Source organism: Calypte anna, chromosome 7, assembly GCF_003957555.1.
Source record: "Calypte anna isolate BGI_N300 chromosome 7, bCalAnn1_v1.p, whole genome shotgun sequence".
NCBI lineage: Eukaryota > Metazoa > Chordata > Aves > Apodiformes > Trochilidae > Calypte > Calypte anna.
In genome coordinates, this window is record NC_044253.1 from 8,303,919 (window position 1) to 8,328,597 (window position 24,679).

The 24,679-nt window shown below is 38.7% G+C and overlaps 1 protein-coding gene across 3 annotated transcripts in view; it reads left to right on the forward strand.

The window, feature by feature from the left end:
- DPP10 (dipeptidyl peptidase like 10) overlaps window positions 1-23,951 on the forward strand; it is a 182,967-nt gene extending 159,016 nt beyond the window's left edge. For all 3 annotated transcript variants that reach the window (XM_008497029.2, XM_030453986.1, XM_030453987.1), the window contains 10 exons: window positions 2,833-2,880; window positions 4,952-5,050; window positions 5,159-5,228; window positions 13,834-14,028; window positions 15,604-15,658; window positions 19,773-19,872; window positions 20,496-20,554; window positions 20,638-20,710; window positions 22,320-22,393; window positions 23,814-23,951. In XM_008497029.2, the coding sequence (XP_008495251.1) occupies window positions 2,833-2,880; window positions 4,952-5,050; window positions 5,159-5,228; window positions 13,834-14,028; window positions 15,604-15,658; window positions 19,773-19,872; window positions 20,496-20,554; window positions 20,638-20,710; window positions 22,320-22,393; window positions 23,814-23,951 (911 nt within the window). The remainder of the gene's footprint in view (window positions 1-2,832; window positions 2,881-4,951; window positions 5,051-5,158; window positions 5,229-13,833; window positions 14,029-15,603; window positions 15,659-19,772; window positions 19,873-20,495; window positions 20,555-20,637; window positions 20,711-22,319; window positions 22,394-23,813) is intronic.
- The last annotated feature ends 728 nt before the right edge of the window (window positions 23,952-24,679 follow it).

Below are 24,679 nucleotides of genomic sequence, written 5' to 3' on the forward strand. Positions count from 1 at the left end.
CTATGAATATATATTGGCTAAAATAAGGTTGGGTTTTGTTATGTTTTTTTTTTAAAGTGCACCTATATTACATTGCTGATTAGAAAAAAGATACCAGGTGTAGGGCTTATATATGGTTGAAGCTGAAGGAGAAGTTATGTTGCTAATCCCAAAGCCCTTATGTGAGTAAAGACTGCACTGGTAATGAACTCCCTATGCTTTTAACACAGTTTACCCCTGTGCTTGACATGAGAAAAGTCTCAGATTCCTGCAAGTAGGAGGGCTGCTAAATTAGGAAGAGCTTTTTGCCCTGAATCAGCAGTGTGCTAGGACCCGAAAACATAGCTGCTGCTTCTTATTATAGCAAAGTATATGCAGCCTGTAATTTTTAATTTGTTTCTTTGATGTAAAAATATGGATATCAGTAGGAGGTTGCAGATGAAATTTCTGACAGGCTCATGACTTTCGGTGACTTTGGAGGTGGCAGTTCTCTGAGCTGGCCAGACTGTAGGATTAAACCTACATTCCACTGAGTTGCAACCATTGGACTGCCCTGAGCTCCAGGTGTTGGGCAGGGATGATGAGACACTGTCATTAAGTTTTCCTACAACTGCCATTAATGCACAGTTATCAACCTGGGGTTATTCAGAGCTCTTCTCTTGTGTCTCATCAGAGCTTAACAATTACAGCAGCAGTGTGGCCCTGTGTACAGCCACAGCTCTGCAAGATGCCTCTGGCGGGCAGGTACTTGACAGAAGCAAAGTTGATGGTAACATCACCACAGAGCAGGTATTAAAACTCCTCTGCAGAGAGTTGCTTTGAAGAGGATGAGGGGAAGTGCTTCAAGGAGACAGATGACACCCCACTTAAGTACATACACATGTTTTTCTCCAACAAAAAGCCTGACTGAGTTCTTACAAAAGCAATTTGCCCAGAAAAGTCCTCTGGGGGACTCTGGACTGGTTTGATCTATTCAAGTTTCAAGTCTTCCACAGTCTGTTTACCCAGAAACACCTGTTTTAGGATAGCTTTTCCTTCTTAGTTGCACTCAGCCAGGAGATCTGTCTCAGTATGCTGCCTGTATCCATCTCCAGAGACTCTCCAGAGTGATGAGTTATTTCTAGCCTGCTGGATGGAGGACCAGCTCTACAGCCTCTCCTTTCTGGCAGGAATGCCTTTTACACTTATTTTCTACAGTGCTTGTGGGTTTTTCCTTTAGTATTTCCTAAATGCTACCAGATGTTCATCTATTCACTCAAATAAGGTACTTCACAAAGGGAATAATTGGTTTTCCCTATTTATGCAGGAGGAAGTAAGCTGTGGAATTAGTGTTGGTTGTAGGTGACAATGGGAAATCCAAGAGCAGTGCTTAGTTTTGATGAGCTGTAACACAGCACCTGTAGTACCAGTCAGTCTTTATCTTTTTGATTATCGTTTTGATCTACTGTAATCTCCCTTTTTCAAAATCTGTCATCATCCTTCCATCTCTTAGCACAGCAAAGAGAGCTGGCCTGGAGAATGCCAATGCTTCCACCTCCAGCAACTTTTTAAATTGGAATTCAAGGCAAAATGACAAATTCAGAAGTAAAAAGAGCTGGAAAAACAAAGCAAAACAAAAAGAGACAGCTGAAGAAATTATCTTTTGAAGAGCTAGGGCATAAAGCTTTGATTTGTCAGCAATCTACCTGTAAAATCTCTGTCAATAGTCTCCCTTGAGGCAGAAAATGAAATTGATAAAAATCTTCAGTGGAGGCTGTCAGAGGCTGTGAATGGCATCATGCTATTTCAGGTATTTACGTTTCCCTAGTCTCATGCCTTAATTAATTGAGAGATACAACCTTCTCAGGATGACTCAAAACATATAAATTAAACTCTGTCTGTGGAATGCTCTCAAAGGGAAACTTTTTTCCTCCAAAAAAGAGGAGTCTGAACTCCTAATTTCAGAGGGTCCATGCCTTCATCTGCTATGGAGTCCTCAGGGACTTCAGCTTTTCTGTATCATCCTTCCTAGGCCACTAGAACTGCCTGTTCTTGTCTCATAGAGATAAAACTAAGTTTCTGGAGTACAAATTCCATATTTGAGTTACACACAACATTTTCTTTTGCAAATTTAAGCTAGTGGAAGTCTTCTGGGCAAGGACTGTGATCTCAGCTATGTTTCTAAGTGCTGAATGCTCAGTCACCTCCATTTCACACACCATCCTGTCCATTTGCACAGTTCTTACTAATGTGGAGAATTATTCTTGGTGCTTTTAGTTTCTCAGTGGAATGTCAAAAATATGTATCTGTCATTACCATGAAATCAGATTAAATGTCATTCCACCTGGATTTAACTGTGATGCTCTTGGTCTTCTGGAGCTGAGGTACCAATGCAGCTTCTTAAGTAGCTAATTAAGTGAAGTATGTGATAATTTTCAACACCTCTGTAGGCAGTTTTTCCATAGAAAACATAAATTAATATCATCACTAATTCACTTCCCTGACAACCAAAAGTTACTGTTCCTGAATGTCAAACTGCTTTATTTTAGATGGTAAGTGCTTATGTAATTTTTTTTTTTTTTTTTTAGTTTTCACTTCTAGCTAAAACATGAGGATTAAAAATGTGCAGGCTCTAGGCAGCTTGCCCAACAGGGACATTTGGGACATCATTTCACACTTTATTGGTACCATACTCTAACCTGTGTCTTTCCCAAAAGACACCAGTGGAGTGACTGCTGTGGTTGAAGGAAAGTGTGTGCATGGAGCTTGCATGGTCACTGGTGTTCTCATTCTTTGTTATTGACTGAAATACTGAGTATTAACTACCCTACACACTGATTTTTTCTTTTTTTTTTTTTTCTCTCATCAAAATAGGGCCAGGAGTTCCAGTTGTTAGCGTTCACAGTACAAGTAATACTGCAAGTGAGTATTCCTTGTGGAATGGATATATTTATATATTTTATTATCATCCTGGGTTGGTCTGGGGAGCATGGGGGAGACAGAAGGCAGTAACAAGTAAATGAAAATGAATCAATGGCTCATTCATATAAAGTTCTATTAATTACCTTTTAGCACATCACATCTGCAAATGATAAAGAAAAAAAGTTGCTCAAATTGCTAAACTTTCCCAGGCTTTTCAGAAATGTTTTGTGCTATGTGCATATCATTCATCTTCTATTTACACTTGAGTTAAATAGATGGCAGGTTGGGCTTCATCCATGTCATTTTCTGTGTTAATTATGCTGCCATTGTGATATACCTTCTGTATTTTTAGAGATGTTTTTTAAAGTTATAATCTAGTTATGTTGAGGTACAGTCTTTTGACAGTTGATTGTAAAATCTCACCTACGTACAATGAACTTGGTTATTCTCTAACATTTTCAAACCAGAGCAGCTCCACTGACATTTTTCAGTGATGGCAAATCCAAGAACAGAGGCTTTTTAGGAAGGTATAAAATACTTCTAATTCTCAAGTTTTAGTCATTGCTTTCTGTATGCCAACACCAAACCTGTTGCTTTTCCTTGGCTGCATGAGGTGCTTTGCAATGACAGATTGTCCCTTCAGCAGCACAAGTTTCTTCACTTAAGTTTTTTTCTGATGCAGTAGAGGTAACAACTCTGCTACCTCCAGCTCCACTGTGGCTCCAAGCAGCATGACAGTGTGGATCAGAGGACAGGGGATATCTTTCCATTCAGAACCACTAAACCAGTCCTTAGTTAGTGAATCTGTGTCACTCAGAATTCTGCTCTGAATTCAAGTCCTGGTCTGTAGTTGTCTGCATCCCTTTTGTCGTAGGCAGCTGCAATGGTGGATCTAACATAGCATGGTGAAGTTCCATACTGATAATAGTATCATGCTGTCAAGTGTTAATTAATATCTACACTTTTTCTTCCTTTATTTTTTTTTCTAATGTCACTGTTGATAGTATTTGCAAAGCTGAATGCCATGGTACACTGGGGACAGAGCTTTATCCAATTAAAGGATAAAGCTATAAGGAGTAGCTATTACTACTCAAAGTAAATCTGTTTACTTCCAGTAACTACTCAGTTCTGTGAAGGCAGACTTTAATTCTTTATTACTTGTCTCTAAGGTACTGTTGGTAGTGAATTATTATAAAAAACTATACATACAGCATCTTAGAGCAAGACAAAGCAAGTCAGGATGGGGGACATTGTTGTAACAACTAGAAACCAAATAATAAAGAGGTAATTTACCATTAAAGTTTTAATGCAAGATTAGATTATATTCTTCAATTCATAAAACAATGATTAAGATTATTTCAGTTTTTCTCTCCTCAAGACTATAATCACACCATTTTAGCTGACTGCCAAGAGCAAACATTCACCTTAGATTACCCATTTTGGCCCTACATGGACGGTTTATTGTTTAGTTAAAAACCCTGTATTTTGGAAGCAAGGTCAGTTATCTGAATAAAAGAAATGAAAAAAAAAAAAAAAGAAAAAATAATACATAATAATTCTTTCATGTGCAAAAGCATTGCCTCAAATTTGTCTGCAGCTTTAAACCAAAGTGAACTCATTCTCTTGATTGAAGTGGAGAAGACAGAGGACATGCAGGGATCAAGCAGAGCTCTGCTGGCTGATATTGACTTGGAATATGGAGCTTGAAAGAGATGCCTGCCTGAGGCTGAGGGTACTGCCCAGCAGAATAACCTTTCCCTGTAACAGCTGCTGTTGGTATTTGCCAGGGGCAGTAGTATTCACAGCAATTTTATTGTCAGTGCTTAACAAAAACAGAGGCTATTGATGCCAGAAAATGGAATAGATGTATGTTTTGAATTAGGCTGATTGCTCAGTTCCTGAATTGCAAAGCAGTTGCATTTTTACAAAGTATTTACAGAGGGAATGCTTTTAGCATTTATCATTGCACATTTGGTCTCTTTTTCTCTATTTTTTTTTTTCAGTCTTGATTTGTCTCTGGTGTGATGATTCTCTGTACCTTTTACTTGCTTTATCTTCCTGTTTTCTACAGAGTTTTACATTTTGGAAAATAATGCTGTGTTGAAAGAAGCTGCTTTTAAGAAGAAGAATTCCAGGACTGAAATTAAAATGCTTCACATTGAGGATTACGGTAAATTAGGCAAAATAATATTTTAAGAAGCCACATTTTTTCTTACAGTGTTACTGTTTTTTACTTGTGTAACTACCAGCCTTTAATGTTTGGCTCTTTTCTCAAAAGAACTCCCTTTACAGTTGTCTCTGCCAAGAGATTTCACGGATCGAAACCAGTATGCCCTTCTATTAATAATGTAAGTATCTCTGTAAAATCACTCAAAATAATAAAAAAGCACTTCATAGAAAACATTTAACTCTAATAAGAAAATGGTTTTTTACCTTGTGTCAGAAAATTACCTCATGGATTTGAGTAGATAATCAAAAGGCTTGCACTTGGGAACATCTTATTATCTGGTAGAGATGCCTGGAGATTTTTGAACTTCTCAAACCTAACTCTACTTTGTTGTACTTTTATACGCATGAGGCACTGGCCCTTCTGATGGTGCAGCTGGGGGTAGTTCTGCAGCTTTCCTGGACTTGTACTGATCCTTACCCCCATTCAGAGAATCTCATTCAGAGCATGTGCTTTGGGTTTATTCTGTTTTATCCCTGATTGAGATGGGTTGAGCTTGTAAGAGGGGCTCAGTTAAAATGCATAAAGGAAAACTACTTTTTGGAAAGAAGAAAAAATTACTTTTGAGCTTTGATGGCTGAAGACTTTACAGGCACCATACAGTCTGATGATGTTGGTAGAAAACTTTCTGTGGGAGGAAGGGGGTACTCCCTGGCAACCTGTGTTGTGCTTTTAAAAAGAAATAGTCTGTTTATTTCTTTCAGATACAGTCAGCTTTCAGGTTGCATGCCTACAGAATGTATAGCAGAGGAAGTCATGGCCATACCTGCATCACACCTGGGAAAACCAGTGATAGCCTGGGTTTGACTCAGTTATTTGCTGCCCTCCAGCTGAGCTCAGCAGCATGAGTTGGCCATGGGTTTAGGGATTTTTTTCTGTACCTTAAGATCTTCTTCCAGTCTTATTTGGAAGGAATTTTACTAACTCATATGTAGGAGTGCACTGCTAAATTGATGGAAATGCCACCATATCACCTGGAGTAGACCTCCCCTCCATGGCAGCAGAGATCCTTATTATTGCATAGGAGGTCAAATTTACAAGCTTGAGCTGCTGAATGATCCCATATTTCCCTCCACTTATATCAGATCTTAGATAGTTGGATGGAGAGGCTTAAAACTGCTTATTTCTAAGTCCAGTGTCTGTTAAAAGCTCAAGTGTTTCAGTTTATTTATCTGCAGCTATGGAGGTTTTTGTCTTTAAGTGGCTCACAAACAGATTTTTCTGTTGGAGAAACAAGACACAGGGACTATTTTATCTCTGCAGTATTTAGCCTGGTCTCAAAGCATGATATGTTTTAAGCAGGTCTTTCAAGTGTGCCTAAGGCCAGCTGACTCTGAATTGACATGATCAGAGTTACAGGGAGCTGCAAGTGTTTCTTCTTATTCCTTTTTTTGAGAGTAAAGAAACACTGAGGTGTTAGCAGTGTAACACTTCCCTTTTTAAGTACCCTAGGAAGTACATCATCTGCCATGTAGAGTTATGGTAGAATATGAGGTTAGATACTTGTGGATAGCCTGGAGAAGACAGGAGAGAAGGATCACAAACCTGGAAAACGGCAAGGCCAAAAATTACAGGAAAAGGGAAAAAGAATCTAAGGAAATACTATTATGAAATGGGTTTAGAACAATATTGAAGCGGGATCTGAATTTAAACTTACCAAAGTTGTCAGTACCCAGTGAGGGAATAATATGGCCAAGTCATGACATATGGGTATTTTTTATAATGGTTGTATATTTTATGATGTGCATGTGGGATAAAAGGAAATTCATCCACTTATGAATACACATTGTGGCATCTTCATTTATCAAAAGCCCATAAAGTCTGTGAAGACTGCATCTTTTTTGTCAAATCCATACCTTTGTAATAAGTAATTAGCTTTGATAGTAGCTATTTTTAGAAAATCCTATACATTCATGAAAGTATGAAACTGGAAATTTGAAATCTACCATCGCTCATGTAATTGCGTTGTTCTCCCTCATCCCTAGAAGAGAAGGAAGTTATGGTTCTTCAGCAGCTTTTTACAGACTTTAAACTAAGGTTGCTAGCAATCCTTCTTTGAGTTAAATATTTCCCCAGATGAGATATAAAACTGAAAACTGTCACTGAAGTTATGGGAGGATCCCTTGTGGGGTGATTATTTGAGCCTAATAAATTCCGCCTACCTCTTGAGAAAGAACAATTGGAAAACCTCTAAATGTGCAGAGAGTAACACAACTCCAAATTGACACCTGAGCATTTATTTCATTATCAGAAGCAATATTAAAAAAAAAAAAAACCCACAAAAAAAGTATTCAGAACCAAGAAGAACATGTTTCATAGGTAACACTGGTTATTTGTGTATAGGATATAATTTCCCAGATATTTGACTTCCCTGAGTCCCAGAGTGGTACTGTTGGGACTGATCAAGAAACACCCTATTCCTACAGCAAGTGCAAGGCAGGAATTGTATTAGTGACTGATAACAAGCTCTGGCTTTCTTATTATTCAGCTGCACCTATTTTCTTGTTTATATGCTAAGCTGTGCTACAGCTATCATTATATTCCAGCTGCTGGAAATTTGAAAAAGAGAACTTGCCAGTGTCCTTAGAAAGAATGTTTGTTTGGCTGTATATCCATTTTTTGGAAAGGAGATTCAATACAAAACCTTGATCAAGGCAATATGCACTTTGATGTATGTAAAGAGAAGAGACATATCTGGGAAAGTGAAGCATTAGCAGATACGAAGTGGCTTTTTGCTTTCTGTCTCAGTAGCAGTGCAGTTTCACAAGGATTTAGAAAAAAGAGGGAGGGAAGGAAAGAAAATGTGAATTTAAACCTCAGATTCATCTAATACATCTCTGCAGTGCAAATTAAATGCCCAGTTAAGTGCATATAAGCTTCTGAGTGCATAAAGGCTTTGTTCCCTAAGCTGGAGAATAAATCTGGTGTATGAGATCGAACGCTGTTTGGCTGCAGTGATTGCTCCAGAATCACTCCAAAATCTCCATTAATATTTTCCCTCCGTCAGAAATTTTGCCAGGATCTAGTTTACCTGTGTGGTCTTGGCTCTGTCTGCAGGATTTTTGCACTGGTGAATGTTTTTCCTGACTCAGAGTAAAGTAGGATTTGGTGGCTGAGGTTCGTAATTTTACCGTACATTTTCAGTAGTAATTTCTGAGTAGTGTAGTCTGCTCTCTGGATCAGTAGGGTTACAATGGAGATAACAGAAATTGGAAATGGATAAAGGGAAGAAAGTTTGGTATTATTTGGTAGTTGTTGTTTTTTTTTAATCACTAAAAGTTAGTAGCCATAGCAAAGGCGAGTGACTGTAATAAGGCTCCTATATTCATGCAGGGATGCCTACAGATAAATTTGAACTCCCAGAACATGGCACACAAGTGTCTGAGTGTTAAAGCTGAATCCTAGAAGGGAGCCTGTACCAGAGGCCCCTGGTCCTTGTGTGAAACCTGGGTGTCAGCTCAGTACAACTCCCATGTAGACACAAGCTAAACTTAAGGACCAGGCCCTGAATATCCTGTAACCATCAGCGTAAGTATTTTGTCTATCAGCCGCTGGAAAACATCCTGCAAGATTCAAATAGAAAATCATTATGTTGTTATGCTCATGTGTATGGCTGGACTGTGTAGCACATGTAGAAAAGAGTTTTGTTTGCTAGCACTATTTTTCTTTCCAAAATTGTGATGCATAGGCCATAAAATGCTAAATAGATTATTCCTTCCATTTTTCCTCCTTAACCACTAACACAGTTCACACTAAGGTTCCTTCTGATATAATACATACAGTGTAGCTATATATTACAGAGATGTACAATAATTGTCTGAAAGAGTGATTACCATCTCTTTTCTATATAATTAAGATCAAAGTTTAAATTTCAGATCCCTGATTTTCTCATTATGGTTCACCTTACTCATTAAAAATGTTGGAAGATCCACTCATTGGTAACACACAGGAAATGATTGAGTAAAGACTGGCATTTAATCTGGATAATAGAATGAGAGGTGGTCATCATTCTTTATTTTCCTTGAACATAATTAACCTCATCCCTTCAAAGTCTGTAGATAATGTATCTTAAATGTCAGTATTTATTATTTAACACCATTTAAAATTATGCATTATATAAGTGGCTACTGTAAAACTGAATCAGTGAATTGTCCTGGTCTGAAGTGATGCAAAACCACAGAGATTCTCCAGCGTAACAGTGAATTGTCTCCAAGAGGTTTTGGTCTTTTTGGGTTTTTTTAACCTGTTTTTGTAGATTTTGGTAATAAAAGGGAATCACTTCTCCCATTATTGAAATTATGAAAGTTTTAGGCCTTTTTCACAGGCAACCAAACCTGTTTATGCCTTGAGTTTACACACTCTAGGGACAGATAGCAAGGTAAGACAGTAGGGTTGGAAGTGAAGATTTATTTACAGCTTCAGGAATAACTTCAAAAGACTAGAAAAAATGCAGAGGTATAATCCAAATACTGGGAAGTACTCAAGATCTGACATAGATAACACTTTGCATATTAGTACCTGTCTTGCCTACCTTTCATTTGTTGGGAAGGATATTACTCCTTTTACCCAGCAGCTGCTTCCAGTGAAGAAGCAGTGCTCACCTGCACCATGGAGTGGGAAAACACGTGGTGGGTTCCACCACCTTGCAGTGTGCTTGCGAGGAGGACATCCCTGAAGGTCTTTTTGTTTGAGCAGCCCTTCCTCTGTGAAACAGCTGCAAAGTTCATTTTTAGGGGCATCCCTAAGACATGTGCAAGCCACGCATCTAATGCCTCTGTTCATCCTACCTCTGCCCACTGGGGCAGTATTTTACTTGCTCTTATTGTGTTTCTTTTACAACAAAGTATTTTCTGGTGAGTCTTGTCTTCTATGTTTTCTTCCTCATTCTTTGTAATATTTTTCAAAGCTCAGAGGGAAAAATTCATTTTCATTAGGCTAAAAGAAGGATAACTAGAGGGGTACTTCAGCTTTTTCATTTGCACTAGTGATTCTGATGCTGTGGACAGTCATGGTCCAGATCACTCTCTCCATTCTTTTCCCCAAAAAAGTCTTGAAGAAGAGTGTGAGCCCCTTTCACACTTCCCCAGCAGCAGGACATGTCTTACTGTGTGAATAAAATGCTTATTTAATCTTCCTTAGAAGAAGGTAAGGATATTTAAAACTTCTCTTTTTTCCTGATGACACAGGGCAGTGTTACTACATCACTTGTTCTCAAAATTGCATTTTTCAAAGCCCCAAGTGTTTCAGAAAGATATTTTAACAAAAGAAAAAAAAAACAGCAAACAAACGAACAAAAAAAACCACCAAACACACAAGCTCTACTGATCTTCCTACTTCAGTCCTATCTACCCTAGTAATGGGAACCAATTCCGGTGATGTGTTTTAATGTGGTTTGCCATATCTACAGGGAGTGATTGTACTGCTGCTGTTCTTGGCTGTAGTGTGCTATATCTACACAGGGTATATGAACAGAGAGAAAACACCTGGGATTTTCTGTCCTCAGTGTTTGAGGCTATTCATGCTCACAAATATCTGAAGGGTGGGCGTCAGGAGGATGGGACCAGACTCAGTCATGTCCAGTGACTGGACAAAGGAGAATGGTCACAAAGTGGAATACAGGAGATTCAATCGAAACATCAGGGGAAAAAAATTCACTGTAAGAGAAACAGAGCACTGGAACAGGCTGCCCAGAGAGGTTGTGGAGCCTCCATCTCCATAGACTTTCAAAAGCCACCTGAACACCATCTTGGGAAACCTATTGTATGTGAACCTGCTCTGTCAGGGAGGTTGGACTACATGATCTCCAGTGGTCCCTTCCTGACATTCTCTGATTCTGCGATTCATGCTCTCTGTTTTTTGAGCAGTAATGATGGGTGTGCTTGAACTCTTATGTCTATGAAAGAGATGCTCATGAAATCTGAAGACGAAGTGCATTTTTCTATTGCACCTATTTTGCAAACTAATCATCTTCCCCACTCAGTTTCACCAGAAGCAAAAGATGACTTTTATCAGTGACACATTTTTTCGCAGATTTTATCCTCTGATAGGGGGATAACATGTGAGTTGTAGTCTTTCTCACATAATCGCTGAGCAGGTTGCCTTTTCTGTATGCTGCACTGTTTTGCAAAAACAGAAGCTGTAATGGAAATTAAGCAGTGATTTGCCATGTATCTTCTAAAATTGTTTCCCCTCCTACTCGCTCAGCCCTGTAACTTCTGAAATTCCTATTTAAAGTCTTGCCACTTAGTTTTCAAATGGTGCAAGACCTGGAACAAATTTTGCTGCTGTCTCGGTAACAGAGTGGCAGAGGAGTATTGCTGAAAGTAAAGCAGCAGCAGCCTCTTGGTAACTGTATTATCCCCTGTCGGCTGTAACTCGGGTCATGAACAGAGACTTTAATTTAAGCTTTTTGTTATAGAATCTGAAAGAACAGATTCTTCTCTTTTCAGCAATATATGAACTTACGATGAGCTGCCCCTTTTTCCAGCCAGTCTGAGATGTATGTGACTGCCTTGCAAGAAGCATCCAAATTACCCACTAAGGTCAATGATAATAGTATATTATTGATGGCTTCTGTCTATTTAAATGGTGACACAGTGGTGAACTTCAGCAGCATGCCCAAGTCATCAGCAATTGTGCTGCCACAGTGGACTCATAATCCAAGTGTAGTTGCTGTCACAGACACAAACACACCAAGCAGTTCTGAATCTTGAAAGAGAGGAGTAAGGATTAAAAAGGGGAGTAGCAAGTGCTGTCACTTGCAAGGGGAAAAAAATTAATCAGGAAGAATTAGGTCTATCCTTCATTTGAGTCATTCTGCTTTTGCTGTTCTACTCTGGAGATGATGCTCCTTAAGGAACCCTTGAGGGGAGCTGAAAAGCATGGAGCCTCATGTAGCCCTTTCTGTGCTGGGTTTGATTTTGCTGTAGTGCTTTGGCTATTCCATGGTTCCCTTGTGGCCATCCATAGTTAGGTGGGAAGAAGGCTTTTGTATTTGTATTACACACAAGGATAAACCTCATGGACTTTCTTCCAGACTTCCTAGTGGGGTCAAGAAATAATGTTCTGGAAAGGGTGCCAATGAACAGTAGTTAATTTAATTAGGCTGTAAGTAGTGATGAGCATAAAACAAAAACTGACCTTTGAGATAACTTTAATCCCAGGGCAAACTTCACAAATCAGGCTGTGCATCTTGTATGGCACTGCAGTAATAAACTTGCTTTGTTATAGAGCCCTCAGGGTGATGTTCCAACTTACATAAGGGATTAATACCTTGCAGAAGTCCTATTTAAAAGGTTAAAAGTGGGGCTTAAATGGTACATAGAATATATGCTGTCTCTCCATGGAGGACAGAAGCACACCTCAGATAATCAGTATCATTTTATAGCAGCAACTGAAGAGTAAAGAAACCTTTTGATGCTAATGGGAATTTTGACATGTGCCTCAGTGGAAATGGCTTTAAATGCCTGTCACAGGCTACTTATATGGACATTCTTAAAATAAATTAGACACTGGAAAATTGCTTCCCAAAGCAATATGTCAAGCAGCCCATCAAGCTGGAGTGGGAGATGTATAAACTCTGAGCCTCAAAGTAGCCCAGCTGTGCCCTCCAAAGAAGGATCTTGGGAAATGATCACTGTCAGTTCACACCCACTGATTGTTGTTCTTAATAGAAGAAATTATCTGAGGGTATTGCCTTTCATTTAAAACCCTCTTTGGTTTTAATCCCTTCAGGATTGTATAATCCTTTTTGGCAAAATAAGAATTTCTGTCTTCATCTTTCTTAAACCTGAGACAGGATGTTCCTACAGACACTGCCCAGTCTCATTTCTATAGAACCAGCACACTTTCACATTCTAATTTGCATTCATCTGGCATCTGCAACCTACACAGAAGTATTTTGCATTTTGTACAATTTCATGGTATCCTGCTCTCTTATTCTGTGTTTATCTTAAGGGAAAAATAATGACAACCTTCCTTTATAAAACTGACATTTTATTTTCTTTGGAAGGAAAGTAGTATATTTGGCTTCAATGGAAAATGCTTATTGTTCCTCTAAAAACTACATTCTCCCATTTTATTTCACCTTGTAAACCACATTTTTTTTTTCGTCATAAAATAGTTGTCACTCCTGCCTGCATCTATTTCTTGCTGTGAATCTGGAAGGAGAAAATATAATTTTCCCCAGTGTGCACTTCAGGTTTTTTGTACTCTATTTCAAAAAATTCATTCAAGGATACAATAATGCAATTATTTCTGTTTTCTGAGGTGACATCCTTCTTAATAGTATTATATATCCTACAAAGTCATAATCAGGCTACTGAAAGGATTTTCCTTTTTGTCTGTTTAGTGTGGCTTAAAATTGTACATGAGCCTCCTTAGAACTGAGTTAGACATTAGTGATTATGCTATATTTTTTGTTCACTTTGTGGAAGTATAAGCAGCACTATACACTGCAATTTTCTGTTTCTTTCTCTAAAGAATAGTCGAGTATTGGCAACACTACAGCATCGTGATTGTAAAGCTAAAGAAATTATTTTGCATACCACAACTGCAGGGCTACCAGCAATAGCTAATGAGATGGTATTGATGGAAGTGACAGTAATTCAGCAGGATTGCATAACCCACTGAGCTCTGCCTTCTAGGGTAAATAAATACAGGGGAATGGCAAAGTGCATCACATTGTCAATAGTCCTCGTTTGTGTCTGGTGTGTTGGTATTTGCAGTGATGAAGCTCCAGGCAGCCAGTTGGTTACAGATAAGTTTCACATTGACTGGGACTCAGTGCTTGTCAACTCTGATAATGTCATCGTAGCTCGATTTGATGGCAGAGGGAGTGGATTTCAAGGCCTTAAGATTCTCCAGGAAGTCCACCGGAGCTTAGGATCAGTGGAAGTGAAGGACCAAATAGCAGCCGTAGAGTACGTATGTGCAAACTTTTCTTCTCTCTTACCCTGCTTCCATTTTGATGTGATAGCATTTTTAACTGCCCAGACTGTTTTCTTTGCTTAGTCAATGCCATTAATGTTTATTTTAAATGCAGTGGCAAAATTGGAAACAATATTTTCATTACAAACAGCAAATAAAATACCAAGGTGCTGTTTGCTTTCTGTGTTGGTGTTTCTTCATGATAAAGTTGCCCTTCCCTATGCAATTTAAATATGCCACCTGACTGAATTCAAATTTGTCTTTATTTCTTAGGAAAATTTCTTGCAGCACAGATGTTAATGCATTTGTGTTACAATATTTTAGGTCTGTACCTAGGATACTGCTCTCTTTCCATCACAGAGTTAAGGAGTGATCAGACAAAACAAATGGAGTTACAGTGGTGTAATTTATAACAAAATTTGGGCAAACACTTGTTATTTCTCATTCCCATGAACATTCTTAGACTGATACAAATCCACCAAACACGGAAAAGAGTCATTTCCATCTGTGGAGTAATCACATGTGACTTTGAGAACACTCTTTACTCAGGGTGCCCATGTCAAAATGGTTGTTATCAAGGTCTGGAAGGACATTTTCCAGAGATTCTCAAGTTAAGCCAGAGATTTTTTTTTTTTTTTTTAATTGTTTCTTCTTTTGAAAGGGGTGGAGATTCAGCCATTGCATGAGTAGGCAACTGCTCCAACTTCACTTACAAGGACCAGAGGGCTCCTAGGATTCATGTTGGTCAGGAATGGGCTGCCTCGAGCAGAGCAGTTCAGGTTGTCCCTTGTGAAAGGGCCATTAGGAGCAGACCCAGTACTGTGCTTTGAGAACTGAGCTCCCTGCTCAAATGCTGAGAGGTTTTAGGCCCCATTACATCTGGCCTTGTTTTGGATGCACTGCAGGGGAAAAAGGGAGGGTGCCCTTGGCACTGCAGCTGGTTGGGGCCCCTCAAAAGAAGTTGGATTTTGCCCTCAGATTTGGTTTTTGGGGTTTTTTTTTTGTTGTTATTGTTGTTGTCTTTTCTGTTTAAAATTCACTGTGGGTAATTTATGGCCTTGATGAGAGAACTAATTATTTGGGTAATTATCTAGATTGAAGAAATTGCATTCATCTTGCCTTCTTTAAACCATCAAACCCTAGGCACCTCATTACCCGCTCATTGCTGGGAAATCATGACACCCATGACATGGGTGGTGATTCTCCCCAAACTGAGAGAGGTTTCCAACATGGATAGGAAAGAGCAACTGTTCATGGCTCCCTTCTGTAACTGAACAGAGGGTGCAAATGGGCAATTTAGACAAGATCCTCAAATACAAATATATAAGTTTAGGTGAGATGAGCCCAACACCAGCTGTTTGCCATACCCAGAGGGAACTGGAAAGCAAATTGCATTTCCCAGAGCTGCAATAATTTTGTTGGTGTCATTTGTTCTACCTGATCTGCATGTGTGGCAACTCTTTACAGTACAAGTAAATTTCTTTACATACTAGATTTAACCATTCAACAAAGGTAAAAATAATCAAACTGTAGCACATTAAAAAAAACCAAAACTTTTTTTCTTGCAGATCACTACTGAAACAGCCCTTCATTGATCCTAAGAGGCTGAGTATATTTGGAAAGGTAATGTGCAAAGTAGCATCATGATTCTTTAAGAAAATCTTATTGGATCCTAAGCAACTATTTTCCTAAGATAATTTCAGTTATTAATATAGGGGGAAAAGCCTTCCATAATTTACTTTATATTCTGTATATTTGCTTTATGTCAGAATGGGTGTTTGAGATAAATCAGATCAGTTTTATGTTTTGTGTTTCAGAATCTGCAGGAGAAAGGATTGGTCAAAAAACATCTGCTTGCCTTATAAATTTTTAAATGGTCTTAGGCTTTATGCCAGCTTGTTTCTTACATTTTCACATTTGGGCTGCAGTTCATTTGACAGTGGCCTTCTAGTACAACTTCTGTATCTGAATGCCTTAGTGCCCCCTGAAGTTAGCTGAAGTTCAGTGCTGTGGTTTTCTTCTTTTTTGCATCATTTGCTAGAAGTCTCACTGCTTCTTTTTAGTCAACTGGCCTTGCTGTGGGGCACGTTGTTGCCTCTAACATGAGACAGAACAAGGCAAATCTTTAGTAACGAACAAAATAGCATTTTATTGATGTATATAAAAATACAGCACTTACATACACCTCATAATTGCTTCTACAAACTAGCATGTGCTTTTTTGTTGTTGTTTTATTAAAAATGCAGATATTTTGTGCCACTGACCTCAAAGTAACAATAAACCATGGTCGAGTACCTAGACAAACCTCTCAATCATCATGTAAGAGCATCGTGTTCCACTAGGAAATCCCTTCCTTCCCATCCCCACTCTGCTACTGACTCTGCATGGCCTCGGGCAGGGCTTTTAACCTCTGCATCTTGGTCTGAATTCAAGATGAGGATATTGCCTCCTGCATGGCAGCATTTTAAGACAAGTTAATGTTTGTGTAGTGAAAATGAAGTAGTATTGCTGGCATTCCACGTGAATGTGACCTTCCTCAGAGATTCCTTGGAGCTCCTGCCATGCTCCCTGAGCTAAAGAAACTATCACTGCAAGGGTATCAGTAGCACTGAAAACTGGATTTGGTTTGTAGGGCAGCAGCCAGAGACTGTTCAGCTGAGGGTATATAAGTACACCCTGATTTCATCCACCAGATAATTGTGGCACATATTTCTATTCCATTTTTGATGCCTGTTACCAATGTCTAGGAAAGTACACAAGACATATAAACATCTACACTTTCCAATATCCTCTTCCTACAAATGGTTGAAAATATTATTTCTGAAATGAAATCACCAAGTATCCTGAATTGCTCACTTTTTTCTGACCTCAGAAATTCTTTTCATTGATATTTGAAAATCAACTACTTTGCTGTAGGAGATTCAGCACTATCTTGTTTCCAACCAGTGACATCATGAGACAGTTACCATAGAGCATGCATTTAAATAAGTTTTTACATAGCTGCTTAAAGTCTAACCCCAAATTTTTTTGCCTTAACAAAATATTGTCAGTGATGGTGTTCCTGCATAATTTTTTATCAAAGAAAGAGAAATGGAAAGTGGAAATGTAAGAAAGTAAAGATCAAAAACTGGGAAATTTGCTAAGCTTCAGTGCTGCTTTAAATTCAGGCAATTTACCCTTTCCAAGTTAGCATCTCAAATTTTTTTTTTTAGTGTCATACAAAAATTCATAAAATTTAAAAGTCAGGTTTAGAATTAGGAAAAAAGCCCAAAACTATATAACAACTTCTGAAGATTAACTATTGGCTTCCACTCTGCTTATGTTAGAATCAATTAAAAATTTATTTAAGACTCCTTTCATTTTTATTATGTACAAGAATGTGATATGAAAAAATATCTCTTTTTTAATTTCTATGCATTAAATTGGGCTTATTGATAGAAATAGAATATTCACATTGCTTGATAATAACATGACTTTGGAATTTCTTAATGCTGATCGTATGAAGCTGGGCTCAGTGCTCACTGGACAGAAGCTCTTTTAAGAGGCATGAGAACTACACAGAAATAAAATTCTTGTTGCAATCCATAGCATAAAGTAGACACAAGACTATGGAGACTGTCCAGAAGGGCACAGTGTGGAAAATACCTGTTTCTGCCTGCCAGGCAACCTGCTGATGCCATTGTGCTTATTGCCATGAGGGGTACAAGCCCAAGCCATGCATGATCCAAGGGCCTTTCTGAGCTGCTGGACAACAAATTGTGTTTCCATGTAGTTTGCATTTTCATTCATGGAAGCAGAAAGAGAGCCTGAAAATAAGTTGCAACTTTCACAGCCAGACAGCTTCTTGAAAATATGGCAATTAGGCTGTAACCACAGAAACCCAGCTGGTGAGTGAGGCACCAAATATCCTTGCATCAGGACACATGAACTGTTTTCTACATTGTCATTGTGAAGTGTTTCTAAAAATGTGATCTCACTGTGTAGTGTTTTTGTCCTGGAAAGCCTGGCTGGAAGCAAGGGCAGAAGCAAAAAGGAAAGAAATTCCCAGGAGAACTAAACCAAGCTCTTAATGAATACATGGCATAAATAATAAATAACCTGTCAATAGCTGTCCTAGGATTAAAATTGTGCTGTGGAGCTTCTTGGAAAGACACAAGTAGAATCTTAAATAACAGCAAAAGTAGAGAACCCAAAGGCAGAGGAAAGTTGCTATTCTCTTAAACTATTTGAATTATTCAAGTTGCCAGTGCCCACTCAGAAATTCTTTCTTAGGTGAAATCCACTCCTTCACATAGAGAGTCTGGGTGGCTTTTGGTCTCCTGGGCTGGAATTTCTATGGGAAAGGGATAACTCAGTTCCTCATGCTCCCTTGAAAATCCAGCTCTTATTCTGTATTCCCTTTGGTGTGCCTGTTTATGTTTACTATAGGTTGAGTCCAAAAAAACCCACCTCTTCCCTTATTTTTCTTAGCTAAGGTTAAAGATTTTTCAAATATTCCAGTTCTTCCAGACAGATCATCTGTTCATTAAATATTTAGACAGAAAGAGCAGGCAGGATTCAAAAAAGTCCAAGAGAAAAAAACCCACAACTTTCTGAGCATTTGATACACAATGTTCTTTTTTTTTTTTTTTTTTTTTTTGAGCTGGCTCATAGTTTGGATTTTTCTTTCCATCATGGGAAAATTTCTTCTTCCTGAAGTGCCAAACACAAACCAACAAGATAACTTCAAAAATCAGTTTTCCAGCATTGATGAAGGGAAAACAAAGATGGTAATTAGAGAGATTTGAAGGACCAATATTATTTGAAAAAGTCATTCATTGAGCCCATCTTCACAATTGGGAGTTTATTTTTCTGTAGGTCTGGAATGATTAGAGGTGTACAGACATGGATTGCCACTGTCATGCCAAATAAATCTGTGCTCTCAAGCTTTCATGTTTTCATGCAAAGCAAAGATTTTGTGACTCTGTTATGTCACCTCTTCCCAGGGAGGTGTATTCTATAGACTTTACAGAGGAGATGATGAAGAAGTGTGCCATGAGGACAGCTAAATGTGAGCAAAAGGAGTGACCCTCTTCCACATATCTCCCAGCTCCTTCATGCTGTCTGTGCTCCCTGCCTTGTCATACAGGCACAAGATGGGTCCTCTTGTGTTCAGAAATTGGATCCATAATATCAAGCAATGTGGATTTTTGACACTGTTGTAGCAGGAGTCTCTCCACTAGCAGTAGGATTTAGTCTGAGGTTCTAAGTGTCAGGGGGAGGCCATGCTGCAATCAGTTCCCATGTTTCCCCCATACCCTTAGTGTCTGTCCTGTCAGCAGAATGCTCAGTGCTCACTGGAAATCAGCAAATATCTACATTAGGCTAAAAATTCATTAAAAAACAAGCAGAAAACTTCCTGTCTAGTCTGTTTTCCCCAGTGCCTTACCTTTGGTTTTTGGTTTTTGTTTTTTTCCTTTGTTTTTTTCTGTAGCTTTAAAATCTTTTACTAACTATAGGCTAGTGTGCCATGGTGCAATTATGGAGCTTGAACTGGGATATTCTCTTTATTATTAATTGCTATGTGAGCTTTAGTGACTCTTAACTGTAGGTTTGCATTCCCTTTAAAAGCAGTTCTTGCAAATATAAATACATACTGTAAAATAGTAGCATCAGGTTAGCACGATGGCCTTTAACTTTATTGTTGCTAAAAAGAAGTGAACAAACCAAAAAATCTCATTCTGATTTCCATTTTTAGGGATATGGTGGCTACATTGCAGCAATGATCCTGAAGTCCAGTGAAAGGCTCTTCAAGTGTGGAGCTGTGGTGGCACCAATTACAGATATGAAGTTGTATGGTGAGCATCCCCTGCCCTACACCTGCATGACTGTCTGTTCAAAACATCTTTTTTAATGCATGGAGCTGCTCTTAATTTTAACTATGGGCAGATAATGCTCCAGTTTGGTTTCACATCACTGTCTCATTTCCTTCTTTAAATGAAAGGGCTTCTACTAAAGCATGCAACAGATGCATTGCTGTTAACACCCCTGATTTTTGCCAAGGAATTGTTTCCCATTTCCTACTTCCCACTGAAATTCAGTCAGGTATTCCATTTCCTAAGAATATTTTAGGTATGTCAGCTTGAATCAAGACTTCTAGTAGGAATGATTTTTTTAAGGTTAGTGGTGAATTCCTTACAGTATCAACCATGTTGTCATTCAGTGGGAGGGTATTTGGTTCTGCATGTGCAGTGTTGGGCACAGGCTGTGGACTGTCACGCCCAGGTAATCAGACCAGGTTATTTCAATGTCTGGGGGGAGTTGTGGGGGTTTTTTCAGCCATTTCAGAATTATTCTAAATGGTACATTCTGTTTTCAAATTAAGATCTCTTTCTTATCTTAATGGCTTAAATAGAACTGCTGTGTTTTAAACCAGAAACAATTGTCATTAATTCACAAGTTTTTGTTTTCACTCTCACAGCATCAGCTTTTTCAGAAAGATACCTTGGTATCCCATCAAGAGAGGAAAATACCTATCAGGTAAGGTAGCTTAAAAAAAGTAACTTAAAAATTACAGTTACAACTTTAATTCAGTTACAACTTTGTGTGTGTTTGTTTGCCAGGCATCCAACGTATTACACAATCTTCATGGTTTAAAAGAAGCAAATTTGCTAATCATTCATGGGACAGCTGACAGTAAGTATTTACAGATGCAATTGCATTTGGTGTCAGAGTTTTTAATAAGCAGACAGATTGGGTACACACCTAGCAAGTACATTTTTAGTTTTATTATCCCTCCAATAGGATTTTTCATTTTACTTCAAGTGTCACTTCTAACTCTGAACTGAAGACACCTTACTGAATATTTGAAATGTTCAGGTACTGTATATTCTAATTGATTTAAATCTTGTGGAGCACTGTCTTACTAGTGAGAGGTTATTATATGAATTATTAATAGCACAACATTAATTTTTAATAGCATTTTAAATTCATAGAGATTCTGCAATTGAAGAAAGAATTAACAGTACAGTTGAGGAAGTACAGCACCAAATAGGAAGTTAAAGTTTTCAGCTAATTAATTACAAGGTAGAGCCCAAGCATCTGTAGCTGAAGCTATAAAGAACCTTTTAATAGCATGAATAGTTTTAGTAGTAGTTAAACACAGAATGAGTAAAACAGAGTAAGCTCTAGCACTTCACTGGAATGATGAGATGTGTCAATCAAGAGATAATATGTAATTATAGATTTAAATTCAACTGAAGAATACTTTTCTGAACTTTCATAAGTGATGTAGGTCTACAGAACAGGCTTTGATGCAGACACAAAGCACTGTGCTGCAACGAGTTCTTCTGTACAGATGGATACACATGCATCCTTTTCCTGGTGAATTTTCCTGGTGCATGTGGGATAAGACAAGGTTTCTTAGTCCTCAGTTTGGAGATATAAGTACCTCTCACTGACAGGGCTGAGGTGAGAGTGCCCACACCACGACTGACACAGTGAGGGTGGCACTCACCAGCCTGTCACCCCAGCATAATTTGTCCAACCCATGTTACAGATCCCAGATGCAATCAGAAGGGTGGAAACAGTGGCCTGTGTTCTCCCCAGAGCAGCAGGGAGAGTGACAGAGGAGATATTCTGGGTGACTGGGCAGGCAGGAGGGCCTCAGGTGCTGCTGATTGTAAAAGGCAGCAGCAATTTCTGCCCCTCTGAACTCAGTACTAGATGGAATTGGGACTCTGAGAGATGTCTGAACTGTGCAGTGTGTTCAAGACCAGGACTCTGATTGCCTGCTGCCCTTGCTTAGTATCACGTCTAGTGACACCACCCAGCCCACTTGCAGCCAACTCTGCAGGTAATAAATTTGCCTGGTTTTACCACACCAAATCACTGATATGCTGGAGGAAGCCCATTATCTACAAAAGCATGGGCTTTAATAACCCTGTGCAAGCAGTAGAAAATCCAATGTGTTTTCCTTTAACACAATTATAAACTGTCATGATGTTCAAACATAATGGTTTTACAGACCTCTAGACTATCACAGTGTGTATAAATCAAGAGTAAGGAGAGAAGTCCTCATGGAGTGCCTGAAAAGCATGGGCTCCCTTGGTGCTCCTTCTCCAAAACTGTTTTTCCACCCTGCATGGCTGCTACTGATGGAGCTGTGCTCTTGTGACCAGAAAGTCACCTTCAAATCTGGTAATTACAGAGACTGGAAATGTTTTCAGTCAAAGCTGTTTAACAGAGAAGCATTTCAAATTACCTTTGTTTTTTCTAATAATATCCAAATTTTGTTTTCTTGTAGCTAAAGTCCACTTCCAGCACACAGCAGAACTAATTAAACATCTAATAAAAGCTGGAGTTAATTACACTATGCAGGTATGTGCAGCTGGGACATTTCCTGTAAACACAGTTCAACATTTAACCTCACATTGCTATTTCTTCCCTGAGAAGGACCCTTCATCTCAGTTTGCAGCCATTTAATCCCATTTTCCTTCCTGTTAATATGGTTATCAAGAAATTTATCTTCTTGTTCTTCTGGATTCTTCTTCCTCTCCCTCATGTTTCTTTTTTCCACCTGTTTATCCTATTATGCTATACAAAATATACAAAATGTTTCAGAGTCCATGTGCACTTTTTGTAATATGGAGATAGCCCTACTTTAGTCCCTTTTAACCTAAAAAAGTATTGGGTCACATGAAACTGCTTTCCCCTTATTTTCAACATTTAAATTTATGAAAAGGCAAGAGCACTGTTCTCTCTTTCCATGGCTGTATGGAGCGTGAGGGTGCTGTGGCAGAATGTGCTTCTTCCATACAGGCTTCCAGGGGACCTGCTGTGGTGTGTGTGGATGTTTCTGGCTGAGGGCTGTATTAAAGCTTCATGAAAATCATAGACAACACGGTTCTGGGTCATTCCTCCAACTATCTCTGATGTTACATTTGGCAAACCTTGACCTTACTGAACCTTAGGTTAACCTGTGGTTTCCACTGAAGCAAGTGAACTCATGTCAGAGAGGTGTTAGCAAGGGGGTTAGCATCACATAAATGCAAAAGGACTTGATGCATGAAACCAGAATTGGGTGGGATCAGTCCCTGAGGTTTCAGCTGAGGTGATGTAAAAGCCTGTGGAGAGAGGAAGAAGGAGGAATTACAAAGGTCTCTCAGAAGAGCCCCACTGAACTGTTCCTATGCAACCTTGTGGTAACCCCAGTTTGAGGCTGAAGCCTCATCTGAAGCTTTTTGGCTCAGGCCACCACAAGTCTTTTGTCCTAATATTTGTACCCTGGACTTTTTTGTTCCAATTTCCAGTGGAATTTGATTTAAGAGATGAAAATGCCCACGTCCACCCTAGGAGAGAGATGATGGGCTTTAGATAAGATAGGAAGATAGTTAAAAATCTGTGTAAAAACTCTTTTCACTCAACACTTAGAAGCTGAGACATTGAGAGGTCCCTAAAAGCATGAGGTAATTAGTCCTTGTTAATGTTAATGGGATTTGGATTCCTAGACACTATTGAAAACACCAGCTAAGGAAACTTTTGTAAGCACAATGACTGAGAATAGAATTTTTTTCACTTCTGCAGATCCCACTGCAGTGGTTGTTTTATGTAAGTTCAAATACCAAGAGAATGAGTTTTACTTGGAGTTTTATTAGCTTTTCTTGATGCCATAAAGCTAATGTTACCATCCTGTTGTCATCTAAAACACTTTGAAGATCAGAAAAAGAAAATTAGAGCCCTAAATATTTGAAAAGCCTTTTAAAAACTGTTTGTTTTTTTTTCCTTTCTCCTCTGCTAGATCTACCCAGATGAAGGTCATAACATTGCTTCTGAGAAAAGCAAATATCACCTTTACAGCACAATCCTTGGGTTTTTTAGTGCTTGTTTAAAGGAGGAAGCACCCATTTTACCACAGGAACCTGAAGAGGATGAATAAGGAAGCTTATTTGTGTAGCACTGGAGGGACTTACTTTGCAGCTCTATAAAACCTTAAATAAAAGTGACTGTAAGATTGCAGATTCTGCAGAAGCTCAAGGGCAGCTAAAGGATATCACAGTGGAACAGCACATTTACAGACAATGAGCTAATAAACTGGAATTCAACTACAAAGTCCAAACCCCTTACCAAGGGACTAAACCTTTACCTTTGTGGAAGGTCAAGAGTTGGTTACAGTTTCCTGGAAGAACTTAGTTTTACATAGGTGTAGGGTTAGTGCATGTTTGTTATGTTAAACCTCACTGTTGGTTCTGTAAGTGGTTGCTCAGCTTTTAATTTAAATGCACATCTTTATTCATCTTTGCATAATGCACAACCTATTATAATTATTATGGCCACTAATATTTTAAAAGGTGAGCTGCAACCTAACACTAATGTTACAAGAAGTGCAATTCTTCTGTTGTCTGTTACACATAAGAAACCACAGAGATAATAAAGGGCACGATATTTTCTCTAGGTTCTGCTCAAAGGGGATATACTGTCTAGTGCATCATATAACATTGAGACTGGAAATTATTTTTTTTCCCCAATTTCAGCATTATTATTACTGTACCTAGTAGCAACCAGTAAGGGACTTTTTGGTGGTGTACACTTGGTCTTTATGTACATACCCAGGACTCCCTGAGCAGAAAATGTTTCTGAGCTTGAAGAATTTTTTTCAAGATGTGA